General features: G+C 37.2%; 1 protein-coding gene across 2 annotated transcripts in view; it reads left to right on the forward strand.

Annotated features, from left to right (window-relative positions):
• The window catches only part of HSD17B4 (hydroxysteroid 17-beta dehydrogenase 4), a 72,074-nt gene extending 55,349 nt beyond the window's left edge, over positions 1 to 16,725 (forward strand). For both annotated transcript variants that reach the window (XM_054184918.1, XM_054184919.1), the window contains exons 20-24: positions 124 to 210; positions 2,656 to 2,745; positions 4,698 to 4,836; positions 14,174 to 14,301; positions 16,132 to 16,725. In XM_054184918.1, coding sequence (XP_054040893.1) covers positions 124 to 210; positions 2,656 to 2,745; positions 4,698 to 4,836; positions 14,174 to 14,301; positions 16,132 to 16,221 — 534 coding nt within the window. In that variant the 3' untranslated portion in view covers positions 16,222 to 16,725. The remainder of the gene's footprint in view (positions 1 to 123; positions 211 to 2,655; positions 2,746 to 4,697; positions 4,837 to 14,173; positions 14,302 to 16,131) is intronic.
• Positions 16,726 to 17,475: the final 750 nt, after the last annotated feature.

The following is a 17,475-nucleotide window of genomic DNA, read 5'->3' on the forward strand; positions in this document are numbered from 1 at the left end:
GTTGACTGATTTTTCTCTTTGCTTTTTCTCATTTCAGTAAAGCTTCTGTTTTTAAGCTTTGTGTGTACATATGACAGATCTGTTCACAACCTCACTTTTTTTACTCTTTTTTTTTTTCCTTAGGTTCGCTTTGCGAAACCAGTCTTTCCGGGACAAACTTTACAAACAGAAATGTGGAAGGAGGGAAATAGAATCCATTTTCAAACTAAGGTCAGAACATACTCACCATTGTGGGCTTCAGAGAAAGATGTGTTTGTTAAAAGACTGGGGGTATGAGGGGAAGCAAAAAAAGGGATGCATCAAGCACACCATTGAAGAAGGTTTTGTAAAGAAATTAAGTGAATAGAATGAAATAATTCATACTTATTTTATGGTGTCACTAAGTTCCTATAAAAATACCATAAAAATAAATATAGAAATAAAATATAAAATTAAAAATAGTCGTAGGACTTAATACACTCCTTATATTAAACAATGTGAGAACTTATTTTACGGTATTGCGTTTTCTGTTTGTCTGCTGTAGAAGAGCAAAAAGCAGCCATTCTTAGGTCAGCATAGTTTGTACTTGTTTTCTGCAGTTATTCATAAACTTGTGTATGCATCTTTTTTTAACATTTGTGTCTCTTAAATGAACTCCTGACAGTGTATGCAGGTAAACTTCTACAAATTTAGCTTAAATTGAGGTAAACTTAAGTTGTATCTACACAGAACAACTTACTTAAACATGGAAGTTCATAGCAGTTGGACATAGTAACTACAATACAACAGAGTTTACACTTTAGAAATTCAGTTTTTGCATTATTCTCTTCTCTTTGGTGTTGCTGTTAGCATTTTGTGTGGGTATCCACTTGGTGGATACTTACTGGAAGCTAACAGTAAAATACCTCATGTAGAGGCTAAAAGTAAATTCTCATGACTTCTGTTGTAGCATCCTATGACACTGTCACTTTCTTAACCTATGATTTGCTACTGGTATTTGTTGATGTGTGTGCAATTTACATTGCTTTGGCTGGCCAAAGTTTTGCCACCCTGTCTCTGTAAAAATGTAGCCAGCTGTTGATTAGTGAGTACAGCAGCAGGGACAGTTGCAGCTGCAGAGAGGACTGGGCAGGCAAAACCAAATGAGGAGAGTCATCATAAGGACATGGGATTGCTGTTTCCATAGGAATACAGCTTGGTAGAATAAATGTTGACTGAAGGAGGTAAAATTTGTTTGCAGACCTCATGAGTGTTAGCGGCTAGAGAATTTCAGAATGATAAAAACATTGAGGGTACTATGTATGAACACTCCATCTTTGGTTACTAGTAGTAAACAAGACTGACTGGTGCCTCAAATGAGTTTTGCAGATTACTATGTTTATACGTAGCTATATTTGAAAGGTACTACCACCCAGTCCTGACAGAATTTCTAAATGTCAGGTATTTACTTTTGAGGGTTTGCATATACAGTGTAAATTAACAGAATTCATTATACGCTTCCAAGCTCTTTGGAATATGTAAATGGAGGGGGGTGTTTTGTTTTGTTTAAAGGCTGCATTTGTTATTATGCTTGGTTTAGTCATTGCTAATGCATAGAGTTTCGGGGGATTTTGCAACAGGTTGTTTTGGTTTTTTTTCCTCAAGTGTGGAATAACTTATTTTGGAGAGAAATTACAAAGTTTAACAGCATTATAGAAAACCGTCTTGTTTCAACAGTTATGAATTGTGCAGAATTCTGTTTCTTATTGTATGTTGGATGAGTTTGAAGTACAACCATCTTTGTACTAGTAATAAACTCTGGTTAAATCAAACTAAAACTAGTTAAATGCGGTTTAAATCCATTTTCAGCATTGTCTGAAGTGCAGTGGCAGTAGGTGACAAGCTGTTAGGTATCATTTGAGTAATCATTATTATGTAGTCTTTCTGTATTAATTTCACCTGTGCAATAAGCTAGGCTGTGATACTGGGTATTCCTCTGCTTTGGCTATTCATAATATAATTCTCTATATGCATTGTCAGTGAATCATTTTGCCGTCTTCTGTTTGCTTCCGTAAGTCAGAACGGTTTGTCAGGTGCCTTAGAGACAATGCCAAATGAAACCCACTTTCTTCTCTGACTTAACTATTTCAAAAAATTAAAACAGAAGGCAATTCAGGTATTTGCAGTCTTTGCTCTTGTAACGTTTCTGGTTTTACAATGCTTAAAAATTGTTTCTAGTGCAAGTTGCAGTGTAAGGCACCTAGAGATAGTGAAACTGTCTAGGTGAACTGTTGACAACTGCATACCTACCTTAAGGAAAAACATTTTAGAACAATATCTTTCTCAGAACTATTTATGAAGTAACGTTAACAGCAACTTATAACACTGGAGGTAAATTTTCAGATAAATAAGGTTTTCTACGATTTTGTGAACAGAAAACCAGCAAAATATTTTGGTATAATTTTTCAAGAAGCAAATACTTATTTTGTTTGAAGAACTGTTTGCAAAGCACAGTATACTAACCTGCCTCAACACTACAATGCATTTATGGGGTGGTTTTTTCACTCTGGAACTTTTATGTTTTCTCTTTTCTTCATCTCTGACTTTTAAAATGTAAGGAAGATTCCTTGGTTGCCCTTCTGTTGTGACTTTTTTGGATTACTTTACCTCTGTAATGCAATTTTTCCCCCACCACAGGTCAAAGAGACTGGAGAAGTGGCTATTGCAGGGGGCTATGTGGATATAGTACCAGCCTTGGATAAGCCTTCTGCTCGGGAGCCTGTGAAGGTAGGGGGAAGCAATAGAAGTCTTAACTTGCAAAGCAGCATATTTAGGCTTTATTTTTGCAGAAAACTTGGCAAAAATACTTACATCACTTACCAGTCTTATTTGCAGTACTTGGGTGAATATTTGAATTCAGAGATGCGAATACACACATTGTTTAAGATACAGAGGTTCATGGATCTATTTGAGGCAAAAAATACAGGCGTTTTAAGATATGCAGGATGGCTTATGAAGGTTGAAGTGCTTGATGTCAATTGAAGTGTTAGGATAAGCATCACACTATATGTTACAAAATACGTGAGGTGTGCACCAGTAAGGGTCACAAGTTTTGAGCACTTGCCATAATTTAAGGTTGGAATTAGTCCCTTTAATTTGGTGCTGTACCTGTAAAATTAGAGGAGTTTTGTTATTTTTTAGATATGGAGATCAAACTCAATGTAAGTTGTAAAATCACGTGACTTCAGAGAGAAGTCTTCAGAGACTTCAGAGAGACATGGGGAGAGTGGCAGGAAGGCATTGGGAGAACAGAACAAATGAAAATGAGATAGTGTACTCGTAGGAAAGAACAGATATGTCATTGAATCGTTTTGAAAGAAGGGTCTAATGGTTGTTTGTGCGTGTGCTTAGACCTAACACACAATATGCACTTTATACTATATATATTTTAAAAAATCCTCTGCATGCATGCATTAAGCCTTGGGTACTCGACTTGCCACAAAAGACAGAATTGTACATGCAATGCAAAGGATGTCCTGGCTCCTTAATGTGGTCTAAAACACATGGGTGCACAGTCCATTGCCAAAATAAACTATATGTTTTTTTGCCCCTATTGATTCCTGCCCATGAAGGATGAAACATTAATGCATTGAAGTTTATGAAGTACTGAGAAAGTGACATTCGTATAAAGCTTGTGATATATTCCTGGAATCTGTTTCTTTTTGCTGGTTGTGTTTAGTCCTCTGACGTTCTGAACTGTTGCCAAATCTGCATTTGAAGTTCAAACACATAAGCGTTAGAACTTTTCAGTGAAATAATTATAGAGATTTATTTTTTTTTTAACATGGTCAGAACAGGTATTTTTCTTTAAGCTTATTCTGAGGAATTAAGGAGCTTTGGCAGAAGTTTGCTGACAGAGGCAGACATCCACCAGAAGAAACTACCCTGAGTGAGTGATTGGCAAATTTAGATGTCATCAGTAACTGTTATGTAATGGAAAATGTTAGTCTTAACCAAAGAGGTGACAAGATAGCAGCGTGAAGAGTATTTCATTCTGGTGTACAGGTAGGTATGGCAGAAAAACTAAAGCTATGAGAGCTTCTTTGCTCCCATTCTAGTTAGATGAAAAATGTCACTGGAGGAGCTTCTTAAAGTGCAGCATTTTATCCAGTACAAGTATTTATTAAAGAAAGACAAAGGTTTGCAAATTAATATGTGTTTGGAAAAGTTGAAAATGTAAATGTAGCCAATCCCACTCTTAAATGATAAACACTGGAGTTCTGACTGTGTTCGTAGTGCAGTATATTTTGAACATCTTCCATGTCGTGTTAATGTAATGTACTGGTAAAAACATTTTCATGTTCTAAAAACTAACATACCATTCACCATGGAAAAAGTGGCAATGGGCATCCTCTGAAGGGAATAAAGGTCAATTAAGAAGCCCTTAGAGCCCTAATTATGATACATATCTTAAGTTGTAGTGATAAATGACAAAAAATGCAAAAGTAAGATTTGAAATAATTCTTAAGGAAGAGGCCATGAAGCATTTTCTGCTTGAATGTACTTAATGCTGACAGTTGTTAGAGATGGTTGGTTGTGGTGGAAGAAAACTCAGTTGCATTTAATAATTCTGCGATAGAGACTTTCCTAGACACAGTGATTGAACTAATAGACATATTTAGTACATCTTTAACAGAGTTTCAACTTTAAATTCTTCATGCTCGTTCTCTTTTTTTAAGACTGCAGGCCTGCAGAGTGACCTTGTGTTTGAAGAAATTGGCCGTCGTGTAAAAACACTTGGAAATGAATTGGTAAAGAAAGTAAATGCCGTATTCCAATGGGACATCACTAAAGATGGAAAAACAGCAATGCAGTGGAGTAAGTTGTAGCTTTCATATAATGCCCTGATACATTTTTTTTTAAATGAAGATTAATTGTACTTACTCTAATTGAACTGATATCTTGAAAATAAGCATAACGTACTAGATGAATATTCACTGGGACGTAAAAATCTGAATGCATACTGAATGCACAAGTGACAAGGAGGTCAGAAAAAGTTTCATAATGGCAGTTATGGAACATGCTTCTGTGACTTGTCTAGTCAGATGTAAGCATAGGCAAATCATCCTCTAGAACTTCAGTGCATTTCTATTTACATTTTCCAGAATGGATCACCACTACATTTAGAAAAGTAGTCTAAATTAACCTACTAGGAGCTCTGTGTTCCAGTGTACAGCTGGCAATGTTTATGCTAACTAATCTAAATCAAATAAGTATTTATTTCTACTGCATTGTTCTTGTCACTTCAATGAAAATATACCCCAATTTGTTTCCATTCATATTTTCTGAGAGCAAGGTTTAAAGAAGGTATAATGATGCTTACGCACCCTTTAAGCATGGGACTGGGTTGATGAAGAGAGGCTAAAGCCTGTGATAGCAATGGGTCAGAGGGGAAGCGTTTCCTGGTAAGGTGGATTATACAAGTATGTGAAATGGTCTGATGGGGGCAAAACTACTTCCTGAAAAAACTTCTCTTCTTAAATTCTCTTGTAGTCAGTTTGTAAGGACATGTATTTTTGCAAAAAGCAGTCCAATTTTAGTAATTTGATTTATTTAATTTTCTTTAGAGTTATTCGAGTTTTTTTTGCTGAGGTGTCCTAAATTGTCTATTAGTAGAATTTAAAGTTTTTCCAAACGGATAAACCATAGTCAGGTTATAACTTCCAGGCCTTTGCTATTTTGTGGAGACACCGAGTCTTGGGATCAAGTCTGTCACTTAGACTGCTTAATTTTGATTGGTTTCAATGGTTGGATGCAGTCAGAACAATTTTTGGGGAGATACAGATGAGGTGGGCTGCCCTTTGATAGGCTGAGGGGGAGAGACTGACATGTTGGTAGGTCAGATCAGGTCTGCATTGTGCTTTGTCCCATAGACTGTGACTTTTTTTACTATTGTTAAGTCTTTGCAATGTCTGTTCTCAATAAAAGGTTATTGTGTTTAAGAAACTGCTCTTCCTTTTACAGAGTGGTTTAGAAACCTATCACTTCGCTTTCTCTTTTCCTAATGTTAATCAGCAGAGATTCTGAGTACCCAGACTGCTGTTAAGTTTCAGGAAAAATATTATATGTATATTGATCAAGATAGTTCTGTTCTGCCTGTACTGCCTTTTAAGCAACTTTTGGGGGATAAGGAGTGATTTTTACTTAGATAGCAGTTAATCAATATATTGAATATACCTGTGTAGATTATGCAGGTTGAGTACCTATACATCAAAATGAGAGGGGGATAAATATTGCATAGTTCAACTCAGATCTGTCTTGAAACTCATTGCTGCTCTTAATCATTCCTACCATCTGCAGTTTTCCTCTTTTACCCTCAGTAATTTAAATGATGGGCATGCTTAGAACCTGGACAGAAGGCTTATGAAGTCTTTTCTGTGTTCTTGCTTACATTTTGAGAAGATGTATTACAAGTGCATAGATTGAACTCCAAAACACTTAAAGTGGATACTTGTGTTTGTTAGAGAAACCCTCTGTACACTACATCAGTCATATCTATTGTTTTGTGTGTAACTAAACGTAGTATAAGAGATGGTCATGTTTATAATAACCTGAAAACTATCTTCGAGATTATTTATTGTTGTCTTTAATTTTGAAACTGCTCTGTTTGTCACCTAAACTCAGTATTATGTGTGCTCAAAGAATGGAGGGACAAATCAATGGAAGAAAAATCTGATGAGGAACGTTCAAGACATGAATAAAATTTGTCTCTGAGGAAGACCTTAAGATGCAAATTGGCCTGACCTGCCTCATGAGACAAAGTTTTATTAGAGGGGAAACAGGTGGATGTTTTTGCCCTTGTATCCAGAGAGAAAGAGAGTACTTGTGCTCTGAGTAAATCAAGGGTCAGCCTTTTCTGTTTTTCAAACAAAGCTTGCCCTCTCTTCTGTTTCCTACTGAAGCAGTGGGAGGAAAGTAGTGCCTTCTTCCAATGCTTATTTCCCTACCTAAAAGGGATTAAACAGACATAACTTTTCTTTGTCGTGTTCCCTCTGCTTCTGTTGCAATGAACAATATCTGTACTTTTTTACGAATTTGGAACTATTTAAAGCTCCCTGTGGGATGTAGTGTGGTGGTAATCTAGGATGGTAATCTAGTATTTTAAACATTTCCTGTTGCTGACTACTATTAGGAGCTTAAACGAAACATTTCCAAAAACCAGAAGGTTTCTGACAGATCTTTATATGGTCATCACCAAGACTTTTGTAATGCCCATGAATGATAACAGCGAACTTAGAATATGTAACACTGACAATGTCATTTATTGACTCGAATACCTGACTTTTTCTGTTGTTAATAGAATGGAAGCTTCTGTACATAATGAGAAATTTTAGCCTTTGACAAATTAATTTTTTACTTTAAAAACTGAGGATGGTAGTAAGATGTTACCATTGATATAGCTTGAATTTAATTATGTGTCACTATTTTGACTGGTTTAAAACCTGCTTCAGACTTCAATGTTAGTCAAATATGTCGGTAGAATTGCACTTCTTTACACTACATTTAAATTTGACCCACTGGTTATTAATTCATCTTCTGTGTACAGTAACTTAAAATCAGATTTGTAAATGCTATGCTGTTAGATTATAACAATTTTGAATTCTCTTTATCTCTTAAAGTAAAATTTCTGTTTTGAGAGCTAGATCCCATAATGTACATAGCTACAATAAAGCAAAGAGGAAAATATGACATTAAAATTAATTTAGAATTCGGTTCCTGTGAATAAATATTGCATACTCCTTCAATTTATGGTCAATATTCTTGGCGTGGTATCCCTGAAACAACTGAAATGTGAGGAGGTAGATTATTTTGGGACAGGTATTTTTTGTTTTGTTTTAAGCCTTGAGTTGATGCTAATTGTTTCATTATCTATCTTCTTTTTAGGTGTCTCATTCTAAGGGCCTCCAAGGCCTTTACAGGCAGTGTTTGTGGTTCTGTTGAGCTTCTGTTGAGCTACTTGCTAGGCCTTTTTCCCTTAATAAATTTGTTATGTGGTTGTGCTAGCTTGTCTCTTAAATTTTTTTACTTTTGTCACTTTGGCACAGCTTTGTGCTGTTGTGAAAACTGCAGCAATTGACAGCACTAGAAACAATCCAGGCCCAGCAGCTCGTTGCTGTCTTACTCAATGATTGTAGCTCCAGCATCTGCTAATGTCCTGGAGGCTCTTAAGATCTGGGAAGGAAGCAAATGAGAGAAAGCAGCGGTATTAAGAACCGCTGTGAAATTTGCCCTCATGTACGCAGTCGTTCTGGTGTTTTCCAAACTTTGAGGAACCAAGTTTTTGAAAAATTTTGTATTATTTTTAGTGTTTTATTTTAATTGCAACTGTAACCATTTGATCTCTATTCTTTGCAGTAAGCCAGGATTTTTGTTTATTACTTTAAATGAATTGGGATTTGTGAATTGGATTTAGCGTTTGTTGCTAGAGAGACACTTCTTATGGTAGCACTAATATTATTAGTAATACTAGGCTGTTTAATTAGTGATGACCTTTACTTTTATGTAATTCTGTGTGGATGGTATGAAGCCATGGGGAGGTGTAGAACTATTGATCTTGCACTCAGCATGTGAAATTTTGGACAGCTCTTTCGCTGTCCAAACAACGCTGAACTGTAGCCACTGACAACTGGTCTTAATTAGTGGTATGTCTTTACAGAAGGAAGCTGTTCTAATTAAAAAGGATGCTGAAAATCCTTTTAAGAAGATAAAGCAATACAGATTTTGGCAGTATGAAAACCTAAGGAATAAGCTTAGCAGAACTGGAGCTATCTTTTTTTTTTTTTTTTAACAAAATTCTTAATTGAGATCCCCCAGCTTTGGCTTCTCCATTTGGCTTCACTACCTGAAGCATGCTTTGCACTCTCCTGCATATTTATTACTGTACAACAATTGCCTTTGTTTCCAATGGTTATAAAATATTTATCTTAGAGTTAATCTATTTCATTACAACTTCTCTTTCCATAGAGAAAACACATTGCCATTGAGATTTGTTAGCTGATAGTTAATGGCTGCCTAGAACAGTACTCAAAGCATTTACCCATCTGTTGCTTTTCATCATGCTTCTGAAGGCACTGCTGAAGGCAGAACATACTTTTGTCCCTTTTCCATTCTCAGAAGAATAAAACTTTGTTGGGAGAACTGGGGAGAAATCATTACATGCAGTTGATCGTGAACATCTGACAAATTAGGGCAAAACTGCTTAATAATTTATGATGCAATATGACTTGAGGTAATGAAGAGTGGGTGACACTTTTTCCCATTTGCATTGAGGATGGGTCTTGTATTGCAGTTACTCACCTTTTGTAAAGGAGAAAAAATACCCAATCAAAACAAAACAAAAAAAAAAGTCTGACCCCTTAACATTTCTCCTCTAGAAATGGTAAGGCACTCTTTGAAGGCAAAGCAAAACCCGTGCCCCAAATCTTAGATTTTTAGGCTGTTTGGCTACCTGCTACATGATGGCAATGTCTAATGTTTTAGCCTGTGTGTATATATATATGATTTTTTTACCTTTTTATTATGTCTCTGACAACCGGATCATATGAACAATAATGATTCATAGATATTTAATTACTGTAATATAACACTAACATACGCAAGTAAAAACTAAAATTTGAAGGATAACTGCTGTTTTATCCACTGAAACTGCTTGATTCTGCTTTTCTGCCAGGCGTGTAATAGTGAAATTTTACATATTTAAGAAGCTAGTTGATTTTTAAAAGGGACTTCAGCTTTAAGTTTAGTTTGCCTTGCTACACGCAGTATTGAGGAGTACCACAGCCGTGTTTCAAACTTCTGTTTTTGTCTGGAGTGGATCAGCCATGTGAGTGCCTCAGAGAAGAGCTGTATCTGTATCGGCCATGGAGGGCTACACATTCTTAGGAGCAAAGAACACCAGGGACACCTTTAGGCTACTCATCTGTTACTGCTAGCAGTGGAGCGGCACTGGCATTGCGTGAGGTAGTTGCCTGGCAGCTGCCCAGGGCACCAGCCAGCTGAGCACTGACATAGCTATGCCAGTACCAAGTTGTTATCAAGCTGGTTGCCGCAATCATAGTGCGGCGTGCAAGCTGCAGTGACGAGATGGTAGCTATAACCATAGAGACATGTATCCACGACGTACGTGTAGAAGATACATATAGGACACTTGCATCAAGACTGTTTCCTGCCACAGCAGACAGCCATGTTTATATAGCTTTAGCTCATAAAGTTGGATTTTACAAGAAGGCACCCTCTCTGTTCGTTTTGGAAAGCTAGAATGCTCTGATGATTGGAATCTGATCTGGTATTTGGCTCTTCTTTCATTGCTAGTTTATATCCATTTGTCCATGTGCTAGTGCTGTAGTTTAGTCTCACTTGTCATCTGAATACTCTAAGCTAGGTGTGCATCAGGAGGCAAGAAAAATTATGGTCTATGTTTGTAATCCTTTTTTCTTTTTTATTGTTTTTCCCCTGAAAAAAAATAAACGAGCAAGTTTTCTGGGTAGTTTTCCATTCTCTATAAGGAGGGGAGTTCCTTTCCCCTCTCTAAAATACCAACATACAGTATATCTAGGATCACTCTTTCTCCATTGTGGTTTACTAGAATTCACCCACTAGGGCTTATGTATCAAGTTTTGGGATTTCATTTCTTCCTGCTAGTTCCTTTGGGGTTTTGTGTGGCTTGCTTTTTTTTTTTTTTTTTGACTGCTTGCATTAGAGATGTCATAACTCATTTATGCTAAAGCTTAAAAAAAGGAGTGGGTCAAGTAATAGTAGAAGGTCGTTTACGCTTTTGTGAAAAAGACAATATGTGTTGTCACAGAGCTCTTCTCTTTTGTGGCTGCTCTGTTTGTTTGTTGTTTTTTTTTTCTTTTTTTCTTCTTCTTAGCAAAAATCTTAATGCTCTTTAAGAAGAATAAGGAGGAATTGGAAATTATATTTTCATATTTTTGGGAATCTAACATATTAGATTGGTCCTTTTTTTTTTTTAGGATTTCTAATGAGTTTTAATTTGAGATGAGTTAAGGATTTAATGTGATTAAACATAACAGTTTTGCCCATGGTACCATGATTATGCAATGTTTCCAGGCATATTTGTGCTTTGAGAGCTTACAATTAATTATAGATGTGGATTGATAAGCAATGCTCTTGAGATTTGTATAGGAAGTGGAGAAGGAGATTGGGGATTGTAATGATGTTAAGTATGTACTATGTTCAAGATTAAAATCTAGGAGTTGCTAGAACTTGCCTGAGTCACTATACCTTTTTAATTTGAACTTTTTGTGATCTAAACTTTACACTGCTGAGATTGATGGGTGAGTATTATCAATGAGATATGTCAAAACTGCTTTTTCAGCCAGCGCTTAGTAAAGAAAGAGAAGAAGAGTGTCTGTTGTTTCTTGGGAGTTATGTCACCATCTGGGTTCCCTTCTGGAACAGTCTGGGAATGGGAGGGACAGACAAAACAATTAATGCATGCAAAATGAAGCACAAGAAGGGACTTACGCTCTTTTGATTTCTAAGGTCCAGAAGTAATTAAAAAAAAAAAAAAAAAGAACTGTAAGCATCTGAGAATACCACTTGTGCGTTTTGTGAGTTTACGTGTGGGGCTTGCTCACCAGTGCTATTTGTCTCAAAGGGAGCTCAGTTTGGCTACATTTCTATGGTTCAGAACATTGCTAGCATTTGGGTAGAGGTATATTTTAAAAGCACGTTGACAGTTAAGCTGGGGAGTTGGAATCCACTGTGAAACTTTCATCTCAATTCAATAGATGATTTTTTAATTTTTTTTTAAATAATAGTTTGTTGCTGCATAAATGATAGGAGCAATGTTTAAAGGCTTGCTTACAATGTTAGACTATATAGTAGCTGGTTTGGATCAAAAGAATGTTACACAGCTCCCACCCGTGAACACAGAAGGCATAGATTGTTCATCTGGCGCTCAGTAATTTTTTTTTCTTTCTTCTCCTCTTATTGCATCAAGTTAGTGATGTACATTAAACCCGTTCCTGAAATTGTCATTTACCTTAAAATCAAGTGGATAATAATAATCCAGTATGTCACTTCTCACTGAGCATTATTGTACACTTAATTCCCCTTCTAGTTTTATTATAACTGGATAAATATTACTTAGAACTGATTTCAAAAAATGAAAGACCTAACTTAAACAGACAAAAGCTGTTCCCAGTCTGTATAGTTCACCTTACCCTTTCAGAAAAATTATTTGGAAAAAAATACATGTGAGAGAGTTTATGCAGAAATAGGTCTCCATAGTTAGGCCAGTGTCTTAAAATTTGACAACTAAGAGAAACCAACTGACAGTATTAGTATTGCCTAGGCAGCCATGATTCTGTGATTAGAGATGTCATGTCCTTAAGGGAACATACACTTGAATAAAGATTTTGTTTTGTGCTTAAAAAGCAGGAGGAGAACAAGAGGAAAAGGTGTAAAGGGAAAGACTGGGAATTTGCAAAATCTGAGAATGATTTGGTCACCACATCTTGTCAAAATACTCTTCTAATATTCTTTTAAACAAATGACACAATACCTGATAGTCTTAGCCTTGTAATGGATTATTTTGGCAAGTCATTTCATAGAATCATAGAATCACTGAGGTTGGAAGGGACCTTTCAGATCATCTAGTCCAACCATCGACCTAACTCTGACAAAAGCCATCAATAAACCATATCTCTGTCTACCCGTCTGTTAAATACCTCCAGGGATGGTGACTCAACCACTTCCCTGGGCAGCCTGTTCCAATGCTTGAGAAGCCTTTCAGTGTAAAAGTTTTTCATAATATCCAGTCTAAACTCCCCTGGTGCAACTTGAGGCCTTTTCCTCTTGTCCTACTGCTTGTTACCTGGGAGAAGAGACTGACCCCCACCTCTCTCCATCCTCCTTTCAGGTAGCTGTAGAGAGCGATAAGGTCTCCCCTCAGCCTCCTTTTCTCCGGCTAAACAATCCCGGTTCCCTCAGCTGCTCTTTTCATAAGATTTGTGCTCCAGGCCCTTCACCAGCTTCGTTGCCTTTCTCTGGACCCGCTCCAGCACCTCACTGTCTTTTTTTTTTTTTTTTTTTTTTTTTTTTGGTGAGGGGCCCAAAACTGGACACAGTACTCGAGGTGTGGCCTCTCCAGTGCTAAGTGTAGGGGGACTTCCCTAGTCCTGCTGGCCACACTATTTCTGATACAGACCAGGATGCTGTTGGCCTTCTTGGCCACCTGGGCACGCTGCTGGCTCATATTCAGACGTCTGTCAACCAACACCCCCAGACAACTCTTTCTGCCAGGCAGCTCTCCAGTCACTCCTCCCAAAGCTTGTAATGCTGCATGGGGTTGTTGTGACCCAGGTGCAGGACCTGGCACTTGGCCTTGTTGGACATCATACCATTGGCCTTGGCCCATCAATCCAGCCTGTCCAGATCCCCTGGAGAGCCATCCTACCCTCAAGCAGGTCGACACTCCCACCCAACTTGGTGTCATCTGCAAACTTACTGAGGGTGCACTCAATCCCCTCATCCAGATCATTGATAAAGATATTAAAGAGAACTGGCCCCAATACTGAGCCCTGGGGAACACCACTCGTGACCAGCCGCCAACTGGATTTGGTGTGGGAAAAGAACACTCGGAAGCTCCACACACTTTGAGGAATTTTTGGCTTTCCATAAGAGACAGACAGATAATTTGGCAAGGCTTTAACTGCTCTCTGCATGAAGCAGAACAGGCTTTATTGCCTGTGGGGCAGAATGGGGAAAATGGCAGCAGCATGTTTGAACACCACCACATGTGCCTTTTCTGAATATAGGAGTGCTCTAAAACATTAAAGCTTTTTTTAGTAGCTTTAGCGTTTTTGCGATAATTCCAAAAATTAATATCTTGTGAATCTTAAGTGTTATTTAAAAATGGGTTTTGCCATCTATGCAAGAATTTTCAAATGTCAGTCCTTGCTGTAAGCCCCTTCCCCCTTAGTACAGAAACAACTTTTTTTCTATTCTAATCTCAATTATTTTCTTTCATTAAAGAACAAGAATTAAAACCCTTTCATTTTCCAGGTGACTGTTAGCTCAAGATTTATGCGTGGACTGGATGCTTCATAATAATAGATGGGGAGAATAGTGTTCTTTAGGCTGAAAATTTTATCTTTATTTTGAAAAAATCTTTGCTGGTTCTTTGCAGCAATTGACTTAAAGAATGGCTCTGGATCAGTGTATCAAGGACCCGCAAGAAATTCTGCTGATACCACCTTCACTCTCTCGGATGAGGATTTCATGGATGTGGTACAACAAAAGACCAACCCCCAGAAGGTATATCCTGTGCCTCACAGACATATGCACTTGAATGGGGACATATTATTTGCCTTGAATCAAGTTCTGGTTCATGACTGTATGCATTCCGAAATCCACAATGCTAGATGTTTTGACAGTGTAAACCAGAGTATACCCAGGTGGGGTATAAGCGCATCACTACTTTATACTGAGTTGGAGGACATGATGAGGAATTTATGCCACTTTTGTCATCTTGAGACAAAGATACCTCAAATGGCATAAAGCCTGGCAGTACAAAGTAGTAGTTTGTTTGTTCCCTGGCACTTCACATTTGCAAGGTTAGGTTTTTGTCAGTTTGATCATTCAGGCTGTTTTGGTTGGTCATGTTGCAGGAAGTTGGTTTTTGTTGCAGTATTCTCATTTACTGCTACTACTGCAGCAAAGAGAAGTCTCGGACAACGCATGGGTGTAGATCCATTGAAACTGGTCAAAATTGATGCAAACTAGGTAGATTTTTAAGGGAAAGAAACATTCTAAAAAGATAAGTAATCTTGAGCTGCACTTTTAGCTTCTTGGAGTAATCAACTGCTTAAAACTACTAATTTTGCTAATAAAAATGCCATGTGTAAAAGTAAATTAAACTGTCACAAATTTAATATGTCAGCTTACAGATTAAAGCTTGAGCAAATGAAGACTTTAATTAAGCACATCATATATCGAACAGTTCATTTTCTTTGATCCCAAGCAGTAGTTGTTGGAGAATTTCATTGTAAAATTGGAGACTAACGATGATGGCAAATGTTTAAGTCCTACATACCACATGAGTAAAATCCTTTGTGACCCTCTGTATATAGCAGACATAAAGCATAAACAAACAAGATGTTGACGTGTAATCTTCAGAATGCTAAAGAACAGTGATTGCAATTCAGGAACATTATCTGTTCTTAGGCACTAGTATTTCCTTTGAGTTTCTGTGAAATTTTTCATCTAAAGAAGCTCAAAGCATCTATTCAAATCCTTTTCTGGTGGCTCTCTCTATTCCTTATTTGAATGTATTTCAAGTTAATGGAACTATGCAAAAGCACATTGTTTCAGAACTTTCAAAGAGCTTTCAAATTGCCAAGCCACAGCGAAGCAAAACTAGTTTAAAAAAAAATACTGAACCAGATTGAAACAGGGTATACAGCTCTTTGAAACAGGGACAATAACAATGTGATACATGAGCATTTCACTGAAAATATTGGTTGATACATGATTCTGCAAAAGCAACGAAATCTTGTTTAGTTCCTGTTTGTTGTAATATGCTATGTATAAAGTCAGTGCATTTCTTTGTACGTGTATCGTGTAAGTTCCCATTTGGATTTGTTATGAATTTGAGTGAGTAGTTGCTGACCTTTTCATTAGGCCTTTAATTTTCCTTAAATGTCCTTTTCATTCCACTTTCTGATTCCGTATAACGATACATGGATATCTGTAGCATAGGAAGGGGAGGACTGAGAGCTTTATTTTTGTGCCTTGGTGAAGTTTTGCCATCAGCTTCTGTGAAGAAGTTCATCTTACACCAGGAGGAGTGCTCTGTGCTATACATAGAAAAGAAATGGAGGCCACTGAAGTTGTTTTGTTTTGTTTTGTTTTCCCTGAGTGGTAGACTTGGCCTTGCCTGCACTCTAGATAGAAAACTGTGATTCTGGATGCTAATAAAATTGCACTCGGATGGTTTTCTCTTAATTAGCAATGGACATAGCACACTGAAGGCTTTCTCCTGAGCACTAAACAACCACGCTTACCTTGTTTGGTTCTAGCAACTCTTTGGATTGTGGGTGAACAGTTGAATACATTTCTTTTTTTAATTTCCTCTGCTTTTTGTAGGCATTCTTTTCTGGTAAATTAAAAGTGAAGGGGAACATCATGCTGAGCCAGAAATTGGAAATGATCCTGAAAGATTATGCCAAGCTCTGAACTGCTTGATCAGGTACCACAGCAGCGAAGAACTTCAGAAGACAGAAGCTTCAATTAGTTCAGAATCAACGACTGAAACATTTGCAGGCTACTTAAAATCAGTGTACTGATTCATTATACTGCTAATAAGCAAGCTGTTTTAATTGCTGTAGGCAGAAAATTATGAAATGAATGTAACTGTTAATATTGTCCCTCTCTTTTTTTCTCGGCAATGGTAGAGAATCATACTTTTCTCATTGCACGCCTTTATCTAAATAAAATGTATGTAGTTCTTACAAAGATGCATATATTTCTATTTTAATTCTGAAGAAAATTAAACCAATACAACTCTTTGATATGTCCTTCTATGTGGCTGTCAGTCTTCATTTATATTGCCTTAGACTGTCTAATTTCTATGAATCTAGCTGGTTTGCTATTAAAATTAACATTTGCGGTTTTTTTTGTCTTAAGTCCTCATGGTCCCATTAAAACAACTGGAAGATGGAAGCCAGTTCCATTTATTTACATCTTGTCATTATTGTTTTTTGCTATACAGGAAAAAAACTCTTGAACTTTAGCTCTTCTCACCTTATTTATATGGTCATTTTTATATAAGTTACTCATAAATTACACGTAAAGTGGTAAGCATTAATTCTTTAGGGGGAACTTTTTCATGTGAGCGGTATTACACTGCACCAAAGGCTGTCACTGTAGCCAAATTGTTCTTCATGTAGATTCATTCTCATGAGGACCAGCATCATGGCAGCAGGGAAAGAGATAAGAGTGAATTCCTCATTTTGTACCTGTGTCCAGAACTGAGAGAGCAGCTGTGGCTGTATGTTTTCCTGAAGAAAGTATGCTCTTAATCACTGATAGTCATGCGAACACCTGGAAATTTCACCAACGTGGCCAACATTTTATGTGCTCAGTATGGTTTTTTCCTCATTCAGACTTGTTCTATGTTGATACTTTCTGAAGTATTCAAGCTATCTAATCTTGAGTCTCCTTGCTCAGAATGACAAAATCATTTATCTTAGAGGATGGGTTGGTTTGGGTTTTTTGGTGTTGTGTGTGGGGTTTTTTTGTCCCAAAACTGGGAGGTACATCACTGCCCTGAATTTGTGAGTAGATAAAGCCATTAAAGAGCCTTTTGGGGCTGCAGATGAGTTTGGCAGTTTGAAGATAAATTCTACATGTTGTAATATTGAGTCTAATTCTCCACAAATGTGTTTCTTCACAGCTGTACTATCAGCCATGCTTTGATTCAGGCAGAGA

This window comes from Rissa tridactyla, chromosome Z, assembly GCF_028500815.1.
Source record: "Rissa tridactyla isolate bRisTri1 chromosome Z, bRisTri1.patW.cur.20221130, whole genome shotgun sequence".
NCBI lineage: Eukaryota > Metazoa > Chordata > Aves > Charadriiformes > Laridae > Rissa > Rissa tridactyla.